The following is a 20,003-nucleotide window of genomic DNA, read 5'->3' as shown; positions in this document are numbered from 1 at the left end:
CGCCACACAACGCCGCAGCGCAACGGCTCTAAGAACTACTCTTGATTGTATGGAACAGGGAGGCACGTCACTATCTAGTACAAGCAATCCATGTACCGTATAAATCACCTTCCTATATCGGACTTATTATCAGGGGCATCCGTTACATAGAACGGAATAGTTTGTGTTTCATACCGTAATGACACGCGTCATACGCTTACATGGCATACGATTCACCCGCGTTACTCGTACATCGCAAGTAACTGTATGCCACACTTTGCAACGCCGCGGCGTAACGTGGCTCTAAGAACGCTCGCATGCGATTGCATGATACAGGGAGGCACACTATATTCCTGTACAAGCAATCCATTTACCGTGTAATAAATCACCTCCCTGTATCGGACCTATTATCAGGGGTATCCGTGCGTATTGTCTCTCCCCCTGGCAACGCAGATGCGCGATAGACAATTTGATTATGTCATTACCCTGGCCTCGGGCCTGCCATTGTTGGCCGTTTGTGCTTTGTCATAATAACACGTCGTAACAATATTTTAATATGCAATTTTAATGCTCCGTCCCTTAGTAGTTTTGCATAAATGGTATTAATATTCAATAATGATATTATCATTATTGAATATTAATACCATTTATTATTAAAACGGCATAAACACGTCACAGTTATTATTAAAACGGCATAAATTTGTATTTGTGTGTCTAAAAAAAATGTTCACGCAACTGTCAACTACTGAACGGATTTTGCCTCAAACAATTTTATATACGTGGGACACACAAATTTATACGTGGGAGAGCCATGCTTCAGCACGAATGGGCCGGCTTGACCGGAGAAATACCACGTTCTCACAGAAAACCGGCGTGAAACAGCGCTAGCGCTGTGTTTCGCCGTGTGAGTGAGTTTACCGGAGGCCCAATCCCCTACCCTATTCCCTTCCCTACCCTCCCCAATTCCCTTCCCATCCCTACCCTCCCCTATTACCCTATTCCCTCTTAAAAGGCCGGCAACGCACCTGCAGCTCTTCAAATGCTGAGAGTGTCCATGGGCGACGGAAGTTGCTTTCCATCAGGTGACCCGTTTGCTCGTTTGCCCCCTTATTTCATAAAAAAAAAACAAACGATTGTGTTTCATAAAGTTTGGGATGGTATATTAGGCTCTATAAATTTCCAGTTTTATAGGAATAATAAATGTATTTGATGTTGTTTATTAATTAAATACTTGGTTGTATTTGTTTCCTTTTATTTCCTTAATCTTTAGTTAAGGAAAACCATATTATTCGTATATCGTAGCCGAAACAAGGAAACGATACAGTAACGAAGTGGTTGGGATCTCGTAAGAATGACTGACGTTTTGGTAATCTCGGTCATGTTTTGCCGAAATTGGATATAGTAGAATTGGTTGATAATTGTAGGGTTACCATAATTGTTACGAAAATACGGATTTGTTACCTAAAGATAATAAATATTTTGGTTTTTATCATAGTTTTTTCTATCTTGATGAATCGTAATGCGAAAAATTAAAAGTTTATTACCATTTGTAAAAGAAATTAAAATATTACATTAAATAATATACGAGAATTAAGAAATACAAAAAAATATCCAAATCTATTAACTTTCTACCCTTCCACAATTTTTTTAGGTATTGTGGAAGCGTAGTAAGTACTACACTACAGAGTAAAATTGCATTCAATTATAGTTTTAAAAGCGGAGCTAAATTAAAAAAAATACTTAATTTGACACTTAAGATTGGCGCTTTCGTTGCCTTCATCGCAAGTATTTATAGCTCTCCCGCGTATATTTCTATACGTGGGAGAGCCATGTTTCGGCACGAATGGGCCGGCTTGACCGGAGTAATACCACGTTCTCACAGAAAACCGGCGTGAAACAGCGCTTGCGCTGTGTTTGGCCGAGTGAGTGAGTTTACCGGAGGCCCAATCCCCTACCCTATTCCCTTCCCTACCCTCTCCTATTCCCTTCCATTTCCTACCCTCCCTTATTACCATATTCCCTCAGCCATCTTAAAAGGCCGGCAACGCACTTGCAGCTCTTCTGATGCTGCGAGTGTCCATGGGCGACGGAAGTTGCTTTCCATCAGGTGAACCGTTTGCTCGTTTGCCCCCTTATTTCATAAATAATAAAAAAGTGCTTTTCCCACTGTAAAGTAATCCGTTTTTTAGTACAACTGTATTTTGTATAAACTTTGCTGTCAAAATTATCGAATCGATCGATGAAGAACCAATGTTCGGTTCATTAAACGACCAGATAACCAACTTATAAAGAACAATAATCAGTAACAGAATACAGAGTTTATGCTTTCAAGTATGAAAATGAAATTCAGCCATCTGGCGTCGGAAAACAATCGGTATATCGCGAACAATCGAGCGAAACAACGCATAAAAGACATAAAAGATACGCTGATGATATTTCATCGAACCCCGTTACTATTATGTTGATGACGCCATTATCGTACACAGTGGCGGCTTTACCCATTGCGAGGCCCCGGGCGGCAGGTTTTTACGAGCCCCGGTCAGCAGGTCTTTACCAGGCCCTTTGGCCGTCTATCCACCGCCGCCGCCAACACCGGGACCTCACCGCCAAAAATTCAATTAAAATGCTACTTTATTAACCGACTTTATAAAAAGGAGGTTATCAATTCGACGCGTATATATATTATGTAATATTTTCATGAATTGCCCAGTTTTTGTATATGTTAGTCTATTTTAGTATCTAAAAAAATGTTCCAAATTTCAAAAGTGTATGTAAGTATGTATGTATGTTTTTATATTTGTGTTCGCATATCTCCGGAACTACAAGTCCGATTTAAGTAAGTAATTCTTTTGTGGTATTGTTCAACTTACGGAACACCACATTAAGTTTCATCAAAATCGGTTTGAAGTTGGTTTTATCTTTTTAATTAAAATACTATTATTATGACATTTTGCTTGACGCGAGGCTCTTACAAGAGCGAGGCCCTGAGCGTTTGCCCTGTTCGCCACCCTCTAAGGCCGCCACTGTCCTACAACATTCCTTTTGTCGCAGGAGCGCTGTAGTGGCCATAATTTCCGGCTTTTATGGGACATCTCCATACGAAAGATGCTTGCAGTTTTGCAATATAGTATGACGGCAAATTAAACATACAATCTTGAAATTATTGAGACTATTATATGATATTATTAAGACTTGCAGTCGCACTGCATTTACGATATAAATATTACGACAGCAGATTATTTATGAAGAAAAATCTTGAAATGGTTTGCATCTTCAAAGTAGGTTTTCCTACGTCTTTGCGTTCTATGTTATAAAACAGATTGTGATTAAGTATTAAAATGGTGCATATTATATAATTTATGACTATCATAATAATTTGTGAATATATTATATTCCAGATGAATCATAAAGCATTGTTAAAATTATTATAGCCAAGAAATAAGTTCTAATGTGTTGCTTAGGTGCACAGGGTTGACACAATACTATTTTCGATTTAACTTAAGCTTTTATTTTGTTGTCAGATTATGTTTTATTACTTAGAAAACGATAAATATATGTGGGCTGGGAATGGGCCGGCACGACCGGAGAAATACCACGTTCTCACAGAAAACCGGCGTGAAACAGCGCTTGCGCTGTGTTTCGCCGATTGAGTGAGTTTACCGGAGGCCCAATCCCCTACCCAATTCCCTTCCCTACCCTCCCCTATTCCCTTCCCTTCCCTTCCCTACCCTCCCCTATTACCATATTCCCTCTCAAAAGGCCGGCAACACACCTGCAGCTCTTCTGATGCTGCGAGTGTCCATGGGCGACGGAAGTTGCTTTCCATCAGGTTTGCTCGTTTGCTCGTTTGCCCCCTTATTTTTATAAAAAAAAATATGAAAAAAATATAATTTTAATAAAGTACAAACTTTATTAATCCATTTCTGCATTAGTAATTCTGTAAGAACGTTTGTACAATCATAAAGATCACGAATAAAATAATAAATTTCGTTCTTTAAACATATTTTTAGAAGAAATCTTCAATCATGTTTTTAAATAATAATAATATTTTTATATTAAGCCTTTTTGACAACGCAATATTAAAAATTAATATTTAGGCATTAACTATTATTGTTAAGAGGCGTTTTAACGATTCAGAGCATAATATTTTCCACCTTTTTAGTAAATGCGAGTGTTTTTAGTAAACCCCGTGCGAGTTTCTTACGTCGGTTCTTCTCGCCGGGTTAGTTCCCGAACCGGTGGTAGGCCTCATGTAGACGTTCTAAAAGTGTTAACTTTGTTAACCTATTTAGAAATAAATATTTTGATTTTTTACGTTTATAAATTACAACGCAAGAATCAGTCGGTGTCTGGCGTATAAGAAAATTAGTCACATGAGAAACTTTGAAAAATATGCTGAGTAAGGGCTTGTTTCACCACTTTCTGATAAAGTGCTGGATAGGTTACCTTATTTGACAGATTCTCCACACCATATCTGTCAAGTTAAACGGTGGATAGCCTATCCGGCACTTATCAAAAAGTGGTGAAAGAGGCCCCAAATATTATGTTTATTATCAATAGGGTAAAACAAAGTATTATATTAGTGTCAGTTCCGTTGTTTGATAATTTTATTATGACACGAGTTCCTTGTGTCACTTAGTTATGACAGTGAGACGCTCGGTGTCATGCCGTGACACAATTTGTCACTTAATTAAGCGGATTAATTGCCAAAAACACTAAAACATAATATTAGTTAATACGGATGTTTAGTTTCAATATTGTGTTTAGGCTAATTGACAATTTAAACAAGTACTTAATTAACTAATGTTGCTTGATTATAATAATAATATATTGTGTTCTAAATTGAATTCATTAACTCATTGAATTTAGAAAACTTGTTACCTACCTACCTACCTTAAAATTAAAATATGGCTCTATATTTTAATTTAATGTAAGAAACTCATCAACAAAAATATATAAAATTCTATCAAAATTTTACTGTTGTACGAGTACAGTAAACAGAATTCCAAGATTTTGTTGATGCATGATATTATGTTAAAATATTTCTTATCGTTACAGCTTCTACCGCTCGGAGACATATTTTAAAGATAACCTAACTTTATTAAAGATTATGATATAAGCTCTATATAATATTTTCTGTCAAGCTCAACATTAATTAACATTATATTTAAGTTTAGTAACCTCTAAACGTCCCTCTTCTTTCGGCCGTTAGACCACTCAACTTAACAATCCAACATTAAAAAAAAATTCGTCAGTGACAGCCCTAGGACTCCCGCAGGCTGATATATCGCTCTCATTGTCGCGAACTAACAACAGTCCATTCCGGCTAACAGCCCGCTTTAGTGACCCTACGTCCGGACCCCGCGCCGCTATCTTACGCCACAGTATAATGCAGAACTAGCTGATTTGGCAAACGATGTTTTACTAAAAATATTATACCATATCTATCCATACTAATATTATAAATGAGAAAGTGTGTCTGTCTGTTTGCCTTTTTGTCTGCCTGTCCGTTTGGGCGATTTTGTTGAAATTTGGTATGGGAATGCTTTGAGCCCCGGTAAAGGACACATGTTAGGTACTTTTTATTCCAGCAGTAAACTAATTTTGGCGCAAGAGAGTTGCGGGCATCGTCTATTTATTCATTATATAAACCTTTTTGAATAACTTTTTTTATCTAAAATAAATTTATCGAGAACCTGACATTTCTTAGTGTTACCAACTATTGTGTGTCCTTTTTTCATACCCATACCTAGACATCGGATTATATGCACATTCAAAGTGCTGAAATATGCATGCAAGTATGCACGATAAAATGGCCGAAATATGCACAAAATATGAACAATCAAAAGTCTCTTATTATTAAAATTTATTATTTTTTTGAAGAGCTTTCCGGCGGTGCCGTTAATAAAAGCGTCAATTTTTTTATAATTTCATCAAATCCAGGATTTTTCGTTTATTATACAGCACCAATAATAATTTTCTACCAACAATTTCCAATTGCAATCCTATTACTAGCCCATGGAAGTTTAATAAATCGGTAACTATTTTATTAAAATTTTTTACTAATGTATACGTAATAATTAAACTACAAAGAAAAATGTTGTTGTATGAGCCACATATTTTAAGTGTTTTGATCAATCGTACCTCTGTTTTGTGGCCTTACTGTATGTCATGATAGCTAGTTTGGAGACTACGAGGGCATAAAGCTACCGAAATATGCACTATCACCGAAAAAATTCCAAAATATGCATTATCGCCTAAAAAGTGCCATAATATGCATATTTTGCATATGCAAGTATGCAAATGCATAATATAATCCGATGTCTACGGCCATACCCATCAAAATCAGATGTGCGGTGTGAGCGTGAATGGGTAAACGTGAAGAAGTAATAGACACAAACATTTATAGAGTGCATGCACGCGCGTAATTTTGGATTTTGATCGACCCATCTGAATTACAATACTGTATGGTGTTTATACTGTGTGATGCTTACAGCGCTTACTGATACAATGCCTGCGCTTGTTTGCGATATGCTTGTGTGTTACAAACGTGTACTAAAAGCCTTATATTTTCTTCCGCATTTTCAATTTTAAGCTTTTTCAATAACACGAGTGAGTTTCACTACTATATAATTTACACGAAAATACTTAGTTTGCTAGGTTAGGTTAGATTTTGCTTAAATGGTTTTTCTTCCTCAAAACCTAAATGAGAAATTTAACAGAAATAATACAGAAAAAGGACACATCATACATTACTAAATGTAGCTGTAAGTTTTCTTAAGAAAATAAAATAATAAAATAAATAAACAAGACAATCTCCTTTAGAGTAAATAAAACTCGCTTTTGCAAACCCATTTCCTACTTAAATTATCGGACAGAGTTTGAACGCCTCCGTGGTCTAGTAATATAGAGTGCGGCTCTTGACTCCTTGACTCGGAGGTCGTGGGTTCGATTCCCGCGTTGGAAATATGTTATTTCCAAGTCTGGTTAGGACAATGCAGGCTGATCACCTGATTGTCTGACAAGTAAGATGATCCATGCGTCGGATGGGCATGTAAAAAGTCGGTCCTGCGCCTGACCTGTCGCCAGTCGTGTCGGTCTTCCGTCCCACTGGGTTATGAGAGTTAAGGAATAGAGAGTGCTCTTGTGTACTGCGCACACACTTGGGCACTATAAAATTACTCCTGCGTAGCTAGCCTGGTTTCAATGAAACCGGCCACCGTCACCGAAACCGGTGTGGGAGCTATTATTATTATTATTATCATGGGACAAAGGTCGCATATTCGAATCCTTTGTTAACTAAAACTTCCGAGAGTATTTTTAGTCTTTTAATACCCCGTTTGTATCACAAAAGATATGGAATACCTATTTAACCTAGTACAAAAATTTTGCTTGGCATGTTTAGACAAGAATTTTACCTTCGATGAATAAAATATTAAAATACAACACAGGGGATTAGGGTAAGAATATTGTAACCCTGCGACCTAATATAAAGTTTGTCTTAAGAATATTTACCATGTAAGAAGTTGATTTTAGCTAGGTAGATACTATGTTTTATTTAAAAAATATTACTTTTAATAGAACAATAGAGAAAACTATAAACGTTTTGCGGGTAAAGATAAATCCTGAGTTAGATTAATACAAAATAAAGATAGAGTATTTAAAAAAATCGGCCAAATGCGAGTCGAACCCGCGCACGAAGAGTTGCGTACCGTACAGCTATAGCCGTTCTTGAGGTATACCCTGGAGACAGACGGACAGACTTAAATCCTACTCGCTTCCAACTCGAGGCGAAATGTCTGCTATTTCGTTTTCAAATCTGCGGATACACCCGTAGCGCAATTCTTAGTTTGTTCTCGGTAATTTGCAAATGATACATTCATTATCAGGATTCAGGAGGGCCTGCATGTTAAACTTCAAATAACTCTTTACTAAGCGCTACTTTTGATGTCCACCCTTCTAGAACTAATCACTAACAAAATGAGCCCCAAAACGCTTCCAATAAATCCATCTAGTGTTCATGTTCTCACATATATTACACCAACAAATGAGGGAAGTAATGCTTAGTAAATAATATACTAAGTTAAACGCGTCATTATTCTTGGTGCGAGGGCTATCTATCACGGGCTTTCAGCGAACGTACGCCCGAAAGGGATACGTAAATATTACTTAGGTATTATTGTATGTACTGTGTAACAAATTAAAAGATTAGGTATAGTTGAAGTGTCTATTCGTATTTTACTGCAAACGTAAATAAATAAATAAATAAATGTTTTATTTCTGAATAAATTTGAATCAAATATTTTCAGAACGTTGAACTACTCATCATAATATCATCTACCATCTACCATCCACCATAATATCATCTATCATCTACTAGATCTCCATTTATGTGATCTACCATCAATAAAATCAGTTGTTTACCAAGACAAAATGATTGAAGTATATTTATTCGTATATTTATATTAGAAATTTAATATTTCTGCCATATTGATCACTTAAAACTTCTCAATAAAATTATAATATTATGGTTTTGATCTCCTAAAACTCTATGAATATTGAATTCATTTTTTGATCAGCAGAAAGCTAGAATCTTAATTTTCTCACCAAAATTGTAGGTACAGGAATCGGCTGCTTTAGGAACAATCTACATCCATAGTCCATACTAATGTGTCTCTTCAAACATACGTGGGAGAGCCATGCTTCGGCACGAATGGGCAGGCTCGACCGGATAAATACCACGTTCTCACAGAAAACCGGCGTGAAACAGCGCTTGCGCTGTGTTTCGCCGAGTGAGTGAGTTTACCGGAGGCCCGATCCCCTAACCCCTACCCTATTCCCTTCCCTACCCTCAACTATTCCCTTCCCTTCCCTACCTTCCTCTATTACCCTATTCCCTCTTAAAAGGCCGGCAACGCACTTGCAGCTCTTCTGATGCTGCGAGTGTCCATGGGCGACGGAAGTTGCTTTCCATCAGGTGACCCGTTTGCTCGTTTGCCCCCTAATTTAAAAAAAAAAAAAAAAAAAAAACAAATCACTAAACCATTTTTTCTGAAATTTGCTATGGACATAGGATACTTTTGAACCCAAAAGAATGCACGGTTCCCGCGCGATAAACGAATTTTGACGCAACGGAGTTGCGGGCGACATTTTACTCAGTAGTATTTTTATAATACTAGCATTATTAGTAAGGCCATAACTATATCAAGCGAGTTCATGAGCTGAGTTCACCTGTGATATAAATAAACTCTGAAGTCATTCTAGTTTCATAACACCCTATTTATAGGATACTAGATAACCGTAACTAAGTTTCGACGCATTTTGTTAATGGTGCGGAAACCATACATTTTTTCGCAATAAAAAGTATTGTATATCCTTTCCCGGGACTCCATACCAAGTTTCAGCAAAATCGGTTCAGCGGTTTAGGCGTGAAGAGGTAACAGACAGACAGACACACTTTCGCATTTATAATATTAGTATGTATGGACTTCGTTTGACGCATTTTGTTTATGGTTCGGCAACTATATATTTTTACGTGACCAAAACTATCCTTCGACCTTTGTAGAACTTTTTCGGTAAGTATGTTTTAGTAATTTTTTCGGGGCCTAATCAAAATCATACAATGTATCAACAAAATTCTTCCAAACCCATTCAGTATTTTGAAAATATAACAGAAAGTCAGACAGACATAATAATATTACTTTCGCATTATAATATTCGCAAGCAAGTATGGCGACAATGTAAACTGTATGATAGTTAAATTAAGTGCTAAGCTGGACGTACGGTAAAGTTAATTATTGTTACCTCTTTCTTTTTTATTATAAACGAAAGAGAAGGAATGATAAGTAAATTTTCCTCCAACCCCTCCCCCAAAAATTAGAGAAGTCCGTTTTTGATTAAGTTTATTTCAGTGACACTCAAAAAGTATTCTCCGTTATGATTAATCTACGTTCATTACCAACAAAGGAGAGGGGGAGGCGGGTTTATTGAATAAAAGTGTTAAAAGTACTCTGATTGATGGTTCCACCCTGAAACAGATATTTCGCGATGTCTCCCACAATATTCCATAAGATAAATTTAGACGCTCCCCCTCATTTATCGAAAATGATTTATAATAGTTCGAAGCGATGGAGACTCAATAATATTGATTTCGTAATCAAAATATTTTCTGTATTGTATGTACTATCAGAAAAGTAGATGTCGGAATGATTGACTTAACCCGACCAAATGACGTAGGTCCATCAACTGCCTATGATTTATGAGTCAATTTCTTCGATGGTTTAAAGCGCATCATCAATAATACATAGCGTTTTTTATACAGCGCTTCATGTTTCCTGTCTTTATCTGTCATGTGACTTTTTCAATGAGCTAGACAAAGACTGGTTATTTTTATGGTACCATAAACTGATTTTGATTGGGACTTCTTCAATTACCTTCTACATTTTTTTCTGTGGTGAGAAATTGGAGTAGATGCAGTAGACTATTTGGGTTGATTTTTTTTTAGTTTCGACCAATCATAAGTTCTAATTTGTAAGTTTATCGTATCAATATTTGCAGACTTCACCTATATTATGTCAACACTGAGTCTTATATGACTGCGCGTTATGGCGGACGCCATAACGCGCAGTTTGGCGGCTAGACAGCGATAAATCGTCATACATTTGCTTGTGACCTCGCGACGTAGCAGCCAAACCGTGCGTTGGTGTTTACATAATACACATGTAAGTTCAGCCTAATAACAAGCACTAACTCACGAATATTAATCTATACTGTCAATCGCATATGTAACGGTAATTTTAATTTTATTGAGCTGAATAAAGTTTAATTTAATGAGTGTTATACGAGTAGTAATTACGATATACACTTGTTTGGCAGCGGCCGTATTGGCGCGGGGCCAGGCGTTTTACGTACAATATCACTAAACACATATTATATCACCTTATGTGTGTATTGGTAACTTGAAATACACTTTATGTTAAGTCCTCACATACGGTTTTACTCTATAGTTTTACTCCAAATCGAGCAAAACCACCGTGTGGACCTCAAAACTGACAGCTCGAAGGCACTCATCGAGCCGGCTCGATATAAATAAATATATATCTAATACATCCTTCGATTTGGAGCAAAACATATTATCGAGCAAAGCTGGATGTGTGGACGGAAACCCGAGCCGTAATTTTTACTCTACGTGATTGCTCGATCGAGCAAAACCGTATGTGAGTACTTAGCATTAGGTTGCACTCAGGAAGTGCCATCAGAAATAAATACGTGTAGCACTCGGGGACTGCCCCGGTAAAGTTGTTGCGTAGAATATTTTATCAACTTATGCAATTATAATTATTCGTAGGTACACACACAAACGCCGTGTCGAAGTCTGCGAAGTGCGAACTGAAACGATGTTAGACGATGCACGGCAACGCCGCGCCGCTGTGCCAGTCGGAGTGGGGTTGTTAGGTTTTTTCGTTACGGAATTTCTTGATTCGGTAGCCGCGCTTAAAGCCAGCGACAAAAGCTATGCAATAGCTTAAGAATGAAGCAGTAGCGGCAGTAGTAAGAGAGGGGAATATTACTGCCTCTCCTACGCTATGCCGGCAATTTAGGCGGGCCCTTAGACGATCAATTTTGCAATATCACGTATTGTGCAATATTATTGACCGTCTAGACTTTAGGGTTAATAATATTGAACGCGCCCGCCTTACAATCTTATTAGCTAACGAGCTTTTGCCCGCGGGTTCGCCCGCGTTAAAGAAGTATTATTAAATACAAACTTTCATCCCCTATTTTAACCCCTTGGAGGTAGAATTGATCAAAATCTTTTCTTAGCGGCTGCTTACGTCATAACATCTACCTGCATGCCAAATTTCAGCCCGATCCGTCCAGTGGTTTGGGCTGTGCGTTGATAGATCACTATGTCAATCAGTCAGCCAGTCACCTTTGAGTTTTATATAATATATATAAATATAGATGTCACGTATTGTATCAAAAAACTATCGTCGAAACTCCTATGTTTTAGATCCCGTAGAGCGTACAATGAGATTACTCGGAGCACAGAACTAGACTTATTCTGTACCAGTATTGGTAAACTAAAGAAGAACCTAAGCGACCCCTTTTTTAAATAAATTAATCAATAATATTATGCACTTGTAAATCTGAATTCTTTGTTTGCTGTTTAACTTTTCTAGTGTATTTTATGTCTGTGAAAACTTGTAATTGGCCTTCCTGTGTTATTTTAAAACCATTTGTTAATCTAGCTGTAAGTTTTCCTAAATAAATAAATAAAAAAAAAAATATTATAGACCGTCTAGACTCTAGGATTAATAATATTGAACGCGCCCACCCTACAATCTTATGAGCTAGGTTCACACTATGCGCTTTCGTTATCAATTTTCGTCATCTTCTTTGTATTCAACTCTTGTTTGGCGCTTTCAATAATTGAATACTTTAACGAACGCAATGCCAACATTGTCATTTTTGAGAAAAAAAAAAGAATAAAGCGAAAGTTTTGGATATGGTCAGGGCGCATGCGTCGCAGACATGCCTCACGTGCGCTGTTGACTGCGCTATGACGCATGCCTTTGACGAACAAAAAAAAGGCACAGTGTGGACATAGCTATTCTCAAGTTGTTCAATAAAATATTTTTCAATATTATTATTGTAGGTCTAAGGACTTGCTCTGGGTTCCTGTTGGAAGCTTGTCAGCTCTAAATGGGGTATTCGGCCGAAGGCAATGCTATGGCTATATACAGCCGTAGTGTGACCGATTACCACATATGGCTGCGCAGTGTGGCATAAAAAGGCTGAACAAGTAAACTGTCACAAAAGACTAAACAGCGTACAGAGACTGGCATGTCTAATAATCACGGGTGCACTCTCGTCAACACCCACCGCTTCCCTCGAGGCCCTGATCAACTTAACTCCGCTTCCTCTGCTTGTTCAGATGGAGGCCAAAAAGGTGGCTCTCAGGGCCAGGACGACGGGTAGGACGAATTGGGTCTCCACCCCATTTCGACAGCTGGAACAGTCTCTCAGTGAATCACCTATCATGGCCATGCCATCAGATGCCATGATCAAGGTGTATAGCTTTTCGAAGCAGTACCAGGTTTTTATACCTTTCAGGGAGGACTGGGAAAGGAAAAATCCAATCGATGTCCGCCCTAGCGACATAGTTTGGTTCACGGATGGATCAAGGAAAGACAACCGTGCGGGAGTCGGAATCTACGGAGGCAGGCCACCAAAAGGCAAATACGCCTGTTTGGGGGAGTTTGCGACCGTGTTTCAGGCTGAAGTCTTCGCTATCCTCGGTTGTTCACTAGAAAGCCTGGAGATGGCCCTAGTTAATAAAAACGTTTTTATCTTCTCCGATAGTCAAGCTGCACTTAAAGCACTGACTGCCGCAGAAGTCTCGTCCAAATTAGTTCTGGAATGCATTGAGACGTTAAACATGCTGGGAAGGAACAACAACATCTGCCTAGTATGGGTCCCGGGCCACAGCAACGTCCCCGGCAATGAAACCGCTGACGAGCTGGCTAGGCTTGGGGCCGAGAGTCTCATATATGGTCCAGAACCAGTCTGTGGTATAACTCCCAGTACCACAAAGCAAGTGCTCAAGGAATGGGGTCACAGACTATGCAGGAAGCAATGGGCTGAGACCCCTGGCCTTGAACACTCCAAGGCACTAATTCCTGACTTCAACAAGAAACAATCAGAATTAGTGCTCACCTTGGGTAGGAACCAATTAAAAATCCTTACCAGAAGCCTAACTGGGCACTGCAAGCTCAACAAACACCTAAACAGAATGGGTATTTGTAGCATAATGACTTGCAGATTCTGTGAGGAGGAGGATGAAACACCTATTCACCTTCTCCTCGACTGCCCTGCTCTACTACAGAGCAGGAACAGGCACCTTGGTCGCCACGAATACTCGTCCACAGAGGAAATTCGTGGCACCAGCCCCAACCATATCGTTCAATTTATGAGCAGTATAGGGTTGGGGATGATACTTTAGTGCGAAGGAGTCACAATAGATCCTCATGGGTCGCAGTGACGTCAGGGCTACAGTGCCTTCTTTAAAAAAAAAAAAATAAGGTCTAGGGACCGGCTAAACTCTTTTTGTGTACTTACTTATATTCGATCCGGTCACGTGTCGTAACTTAAATTTTTATATTTCTTTTACGAAACCCAAAAAGTGGACAACGTGACTATAGAAGTTTTTTGTTTAAAACGTGTGCAAAAAAAATCGATTATTATATATTTTAAAACGTTACAAGTGCCTTTCGTGTCCAGTACATTTTTTTATCGCGTATGTTTATGTACCTACCTACATAGATCAAAACTTAAGTCATATTACACTTTTTTTACTACTGCCAGCATAATCATACTCATAGCGCCAACGTGATATGAGATGGTAATGTATCCTTGTAGCAGTGATATAAATTGCACTTTGTAGCTTTCTCTCTATACCTACTTTAGTTTTTTCTCTGTGACTAAAATATAGCTCTACTGTCGGTATAAAATATGTTCCTCCTATGTTTTCTTCGATTGCAGACATCGCCAAACCGTAATGGCGTCGTAAAACCTTGAAAAACGTTCCGAGGTGAGATTAGAAGCCGACATCGAGCCGACAATCTCACGGCTTCCAGAAATTTCCCGATAAAAAGGGTCAACAATTTATCAGAACGATTGACGATTCTTTCCCCCACATTAAATAGGTTATGACATCCAGGATTTAGACTGGGGAAGATAAAAGTCCTCCATTTTGAATAGCTTTATGTGCGGTCTTAAAATTTTGAGCGCCGTGATTCGACCGAGGATACATAAATAAAGTGCTTATGTAGAGTATTCTTTATAAATTTTGCATAAACACCGTACTTTTGTTCCAATAACCACTTGAATTTATAGTCGAAGTGAATCAAGTGAAAAAATATACATATGAGCAGGTTAGATATTATTTTTGCGATTTTGGTTCCATATTAAAACAGGTATCATATTTTTTTCTACATAAATGTTATACTTTAACATATTGGAACGAAGTTCCTTTTCGCGCGTTCGGCGTAAACCTGAAGGCTAGACAGAACGATATTTGACCTTGATTTGACCTCGAAACTTTTTTATATAGTGCATGTTAGAGGCAGAGAGCGTTGATAGTAAGTATTCATGTGCGTCAACTAGATGGCGTTTTTTATAAATATTTTTTTGAGTGTACATGTATACAGGTTTTTTGAACATAAGAAATAACTTCGTTTCATTCAGGTGTCCCTTGACACCTCTCAAGTTTTTTATTATATAGATATGATGGGTTCCGTTGTAATTCTAATCAGTATACCGACGTAAAATGTTCGATAATAATCGATATTTCTGTTACCTCACAAATCTACCTTCGATATTTAAGATGGCTCTAAGTTTCAGTTACGAGTAATTCTTAGGTACATATTATGTAATTCTCTCGCTCTTCATTTACAAGATTTCATGGTTAATAAAGCAGTAGATCTGGATTAAAAAACCTGAATTAAAAATTTTGATATTATATGTCTCATTCTTTTTATTTAATAAGAGAACTGGCCAACGAGCTAAAACCAAAGCCAAGACTCGGTCGTTTCTTTATAGAGTAAAATGTATAGAATTGACTTATTATATAAGCGTTCAATATTACGACTCGTTTTATGTCAATTCCATACATTTTGAACGGCGATTCTATAAAAATCGATACTGAAAAGTCTTGGCTAAAGGCTCTTGTTAACTGCTCAAGCTAGAAACAAATTATTGGGTCGCGGCTGACGGATGCGGCTTAATAATGTGCACGATTCATCCGCGGACGTCCGCGGATGCAAAACATCCGGCTAGCCAGATTCTGTTCGGACTTCAGGTGCTCAAGGTCGCGTCCGCGACTTACGTCAGACAATGTGCACAGTTTAGTGTATTTACTATTTTGTATTAATCAGATAGAAACAAGCCGCATCCATCAGCCGCGACTTACGGACGCGTCAGATAATCTGTTGCCAGCTTAACCCAGATCTGGCTCAAATTGTCATTACGCTATCAACTAATGTCTTAACTTAATTGACTTTGACCAACTTTTTATTGCTTTCCAGTGGTAAAGAGCAGCATGCGGTACACCACGACGTCGCTCGTCAGGGTCGGACCTACGGCCTCAATGCGCGACGGGGAGCCCACTTTTGTGGGCCCCATCGAGAACGTCACGGTCGCACTTGGCCGAGAGGCGGTACTCACCTGCTCGGTGTCAGACATAGGAGATTATAAGGTAAATAACTATTTTTAATGTTCTGTGGTAAATAATATTATAATACTAGCTGTCCCGGTGATCTTCGTGTCACTTTAAAACCTTCCCTGGACTTCTACGAATATTTTAAGACTAAAATTAGCCCAATCCATTCAGCCGTTTTCGAAACGTTTATTTGCCATATAAAGTATTTCGCCCGTATTATTTTATTGAAGTGACTAAATAAGTATGTCACCATGGCAAGTCCATCGCTATCCCGTCGCACAAACAATGGTCGCCGTCAGTCTCGATTTGGAATAATTTACTACCATTTATTTAACAATTAATGCACATAAGTAACTGAGAATCGGCTACTGGGTACTTTTTATATTGATAACAATATAAAAAGTACCCAGTAGCCGATTCTCAGACCCACTGCATATGCATATAAAATTTGGTTAAAATCAGTAAAGCCGTTTCGGAGGAGTACGCGGCCTAACATTGTGACACGAGAATTTTATATAATTAACTGCCGCACTCAGAGTGGAACATTATTTGCTTAATTGTAATTAATTCAAAATTTTGACATAAGCCCCATAGTCCATACATTATCTGTCAAACTCTTCATTAAATTCAAGGTTAATCGTAATTAAATGTCTCTGAGTACGGCGGATAGATATAGATAACTTTTGTAAGGCCAAATTAATGACACTCGGGTGCTTGCCCATACAAATCACAAAAAATTGCTCTTCCGGCGCTACTACTTTCACCGTGAACTATATACAGGGTGTAACAAAACAAAGAGTTAGTTGTTACATACTTTAGGGTGTGTATGTGTTCCGTATAATAATATATTGAGTTCGTCTTGTATAGGGAACAGATAAATGCTCCAAAAGATTATCACTATACAATTATATCAGCTATAATATCTATAATATCTATGGACGCTTCATACCACGTGTCTGGCCCCCTGCTAAGTGCCTGAAGGACGTGTGTTACAGGTACCAGACAACGGAAATATATTTAAAACTTTTATAAGTACTATGCATATTATTTAAGATTTTTATTATATCATACACATATTTAATACACATACAGACCCGGCAACAATTAAAACTTTTTGTTTCGTCGGCGGTATTCGAACTCAACTCAACCCAATGGTTGAGTTGAGTTCGAAGTTTTGACGACCTCTGTGGCTCAATAGCCACAGAGGTGTTTGGTAACTGCCTGTACCTTTAATATATTTTAATTAGCTAGCCAAGATTAAAGCCGTTTATCAAACACTTTAAAATTATATTTACTTAGAAATTAAACGCTGTCTGGGTATTTGTTGATCGTTATTGGAAAGCGTAGGTTGCTTAAAATATCTTCATTAATTCTATGTAGTCTACAATCTACATTAAATATAAATTTAGACTTGTTAAAATTAAATATTCTAGGCCAGAGGTTCCCAATCTTTTTCAGCCTGCGGCGCAATTACACGTCAAATATTTTGTCACGGCAGCGCCCTACTCTACGTAGCAATTAGAAAAAGATACATAAACTAGATAAAAGCCGAGCTTTGTGAGGGCTCGCGTTGTGATACCTTGACTGACTGATGATCTAAGTACATAATATAAGTCTACATAATATACAGGGTGTAATAAAAATAAGTGATAATACTTTAGGGTGTGTACGTGTTCCTTGTAGAGAGTTCACTATGAAAGTAGCAGCACTGAAAGACCAATTTTTTTTTCACTTTTGTATGGGGAAACTCGTGACGCTCGGGCCCTTGCCCATACAAAAGTGAAAAAAAAAATCGTCTTTCAGCGCTGCTACTTTCACAGTGAACTCTCTACAAGGAACACGTACACACCCTAAAGTATTATCACTTATTTTTGTTACACACTGTATAAAAAACCTTGGCTGGCTGATGATAACACATCTACATATAAATAAAATTATTACTATGTTAAAGCACAAATCAATAGGCGTTATAGTTTTTTCGTAAGGTGTACCACAAAATGTACAGGTTGTTGGATATAGTCAAAGGCCGCGCTTCGCTCGCCCTGATAAATTACCTAATAGGTACCTTTAATGATAATAGTGAGGTTAAGCAGGTAAATAATAAAAAACAAATAATAAATCATCTACCTGCTTTACATAATAATTATTAAAATTTGATTTTATAATATTTGTGGTTTCGGATAATGATGAAGGATCGACTCACGGCGTCCCTCTTGCCTTTCCACGGCATACCAGGGCGCTGCGGCGCACATTTTGGGAACCCCTGGTCTAGGCATCTAATTATAGCAACATTTCTGCAGCATTCGTACTTCCATACTAATATTATAAATGTGAAAGTCTGTCTGACTATCTGTTATCTCTTCACGCCCAAAGCACTGAACCGATTGTGATGAAATTTGGTATGGAGATACTCTGAGTCCCGGGAAAGGCTATAGGATAATATTTTTTTTTTCAGAAAAATGTACGGTTCTACGCAATAAACGAATTTTGGCGCAACGGAGTTGCGTGCGTCATCTAGTATTTAATTATAGTAACGTTGTTGTACAAAAGTAAACAAAACAAAAATTCAATATTATCATAACGTAATTTACCGAAGTTGATCAGAAATAGGTAAATAGAAGTACCATAAGTCCATAACAATACAGGGCCGTATTTCCCTCCCCTTTTGTTTGGTTGTGATTGATGTTGGGTTTTTTTCAGCACTCGGGGTTATTTTATCTATGGCAACAATATTTATTAACCGTCAAGAGATATAAACTTTGTTATTAGCAATTTTCCACTAACAGACTTTGTTAATATTTACAGCGCTATAGAAAATAAAAATAATATTGGCTATACAGTTTGTAACAAAATTATGTAATAATACTTTAGGGTGTGTACGTGTTCCTTGTAGAGACTTCGCTGTAAAAGTAGCGCTAACAGACGAATTTTTTTTTTTCACTTTTGTATGGGGAAACTTGTGACGCTCGGGTCCTTGCCTTCAAAGTCAAGTCGATTTTTTTTATAAAATTCCTTAATTTTTGTATAGGCATACGATAAGTTATGCAATTTTTTTTTTTCTTATGAGACCACTTTCATAAACGCAATTAACATAGCTATCGACCAAAATCTTTCCGCGATGCGTACAAACTAGCTATGTGTGACGTCACAGTTAGGGAGATCGCAGACGGCACACTTTTTGTGTGATCGAGTCTGCGGCGCACATACAGTCGGCATGGCGCGGCCATGCAAACTGTATGTGCGCCGCAGACTTAGTTGACATTTTGTATGGAGCGTTTTGGGAAGGCATATTTAATGTGAGTTTTGAATTGTGATATGTTGGAGAGTTTTTAAGCTAAAAGAGTAATTTTTAATAAGGAAATTCTGCGATTCGCGATTCACGACTCTCAAAATTACGCTCATTTGGCTTCACGTCCTATAGTTTCAGATTTCGCCTTCCTTTTTAAAAAATTAGTCCGTATACTTTTTTATGGCCTGTAATATTTTTTATTAAACTTTTACAAATAAATTCAAACGACAAAATGAAATTAAAGGATTTTTTCACTCAACGAAGAGATTAATTACCAATTAAAATATAAAGTTTCTGAACTTCTCAAACATTTTCCACTCTGTTAGAAGGGGTTTAATTTAATTTGGCTGTTATTTGGATGCCGTATATTTTCACCCTTGACCAAAACCAGTTCCAATTTGTCAAATTCTCTTTAACATTCTAATATTTCGTTAATCGTTAACTGTAAACTAAATAATTAAACTAAAATGTATATTTGATACAAAATAATATCATAGAGAACTTAATTTTATG

General features: G+C 37.6%; 1 protein-coding gene across 1 annotated transcript in view; it reads left to right on the top strand.

Annotated features, from left to right (window-relative positions):
* LOC121734279 (opioid-binding protein/cell adhesion molecule homolog) overlaps positions 1-20,003 on the top strand; it is a 109,322-nt gene that overhangs the window by 14,567 nt on the left and 74,752 nt on the right. The window contains exon 2 of the mRNA XM_042124775.1: positions 16,068-16,237. Within this exon, the coding sequence (XP_041980709.1) occupies positions 16,068-16,237 (170 nt within the window). The remainder of the gene's footprint in view (positions 1-16,067; positions 16,238-20,003) is intronic.

This window comes from Aricia agestis, chromosome 15 (genome assembly GCF_905147365.1).
Source record: "Aricia agestis chromosome 15, ilAriAges1.1, whole genome shotgun sequence".
In the NCBI taxonomy this organism is placed as follows: Eukaryota; Metazoa; Arthropoda; class Insecta; order Lepidoptera; family Lycaenidae; genus Aricia; species Aricia agestis.
The sequence above is the reverse complement of the archived record's forward strand: the minus strand, read 5'-3'. Positions and strand labels throughout refer to the sequence as shown.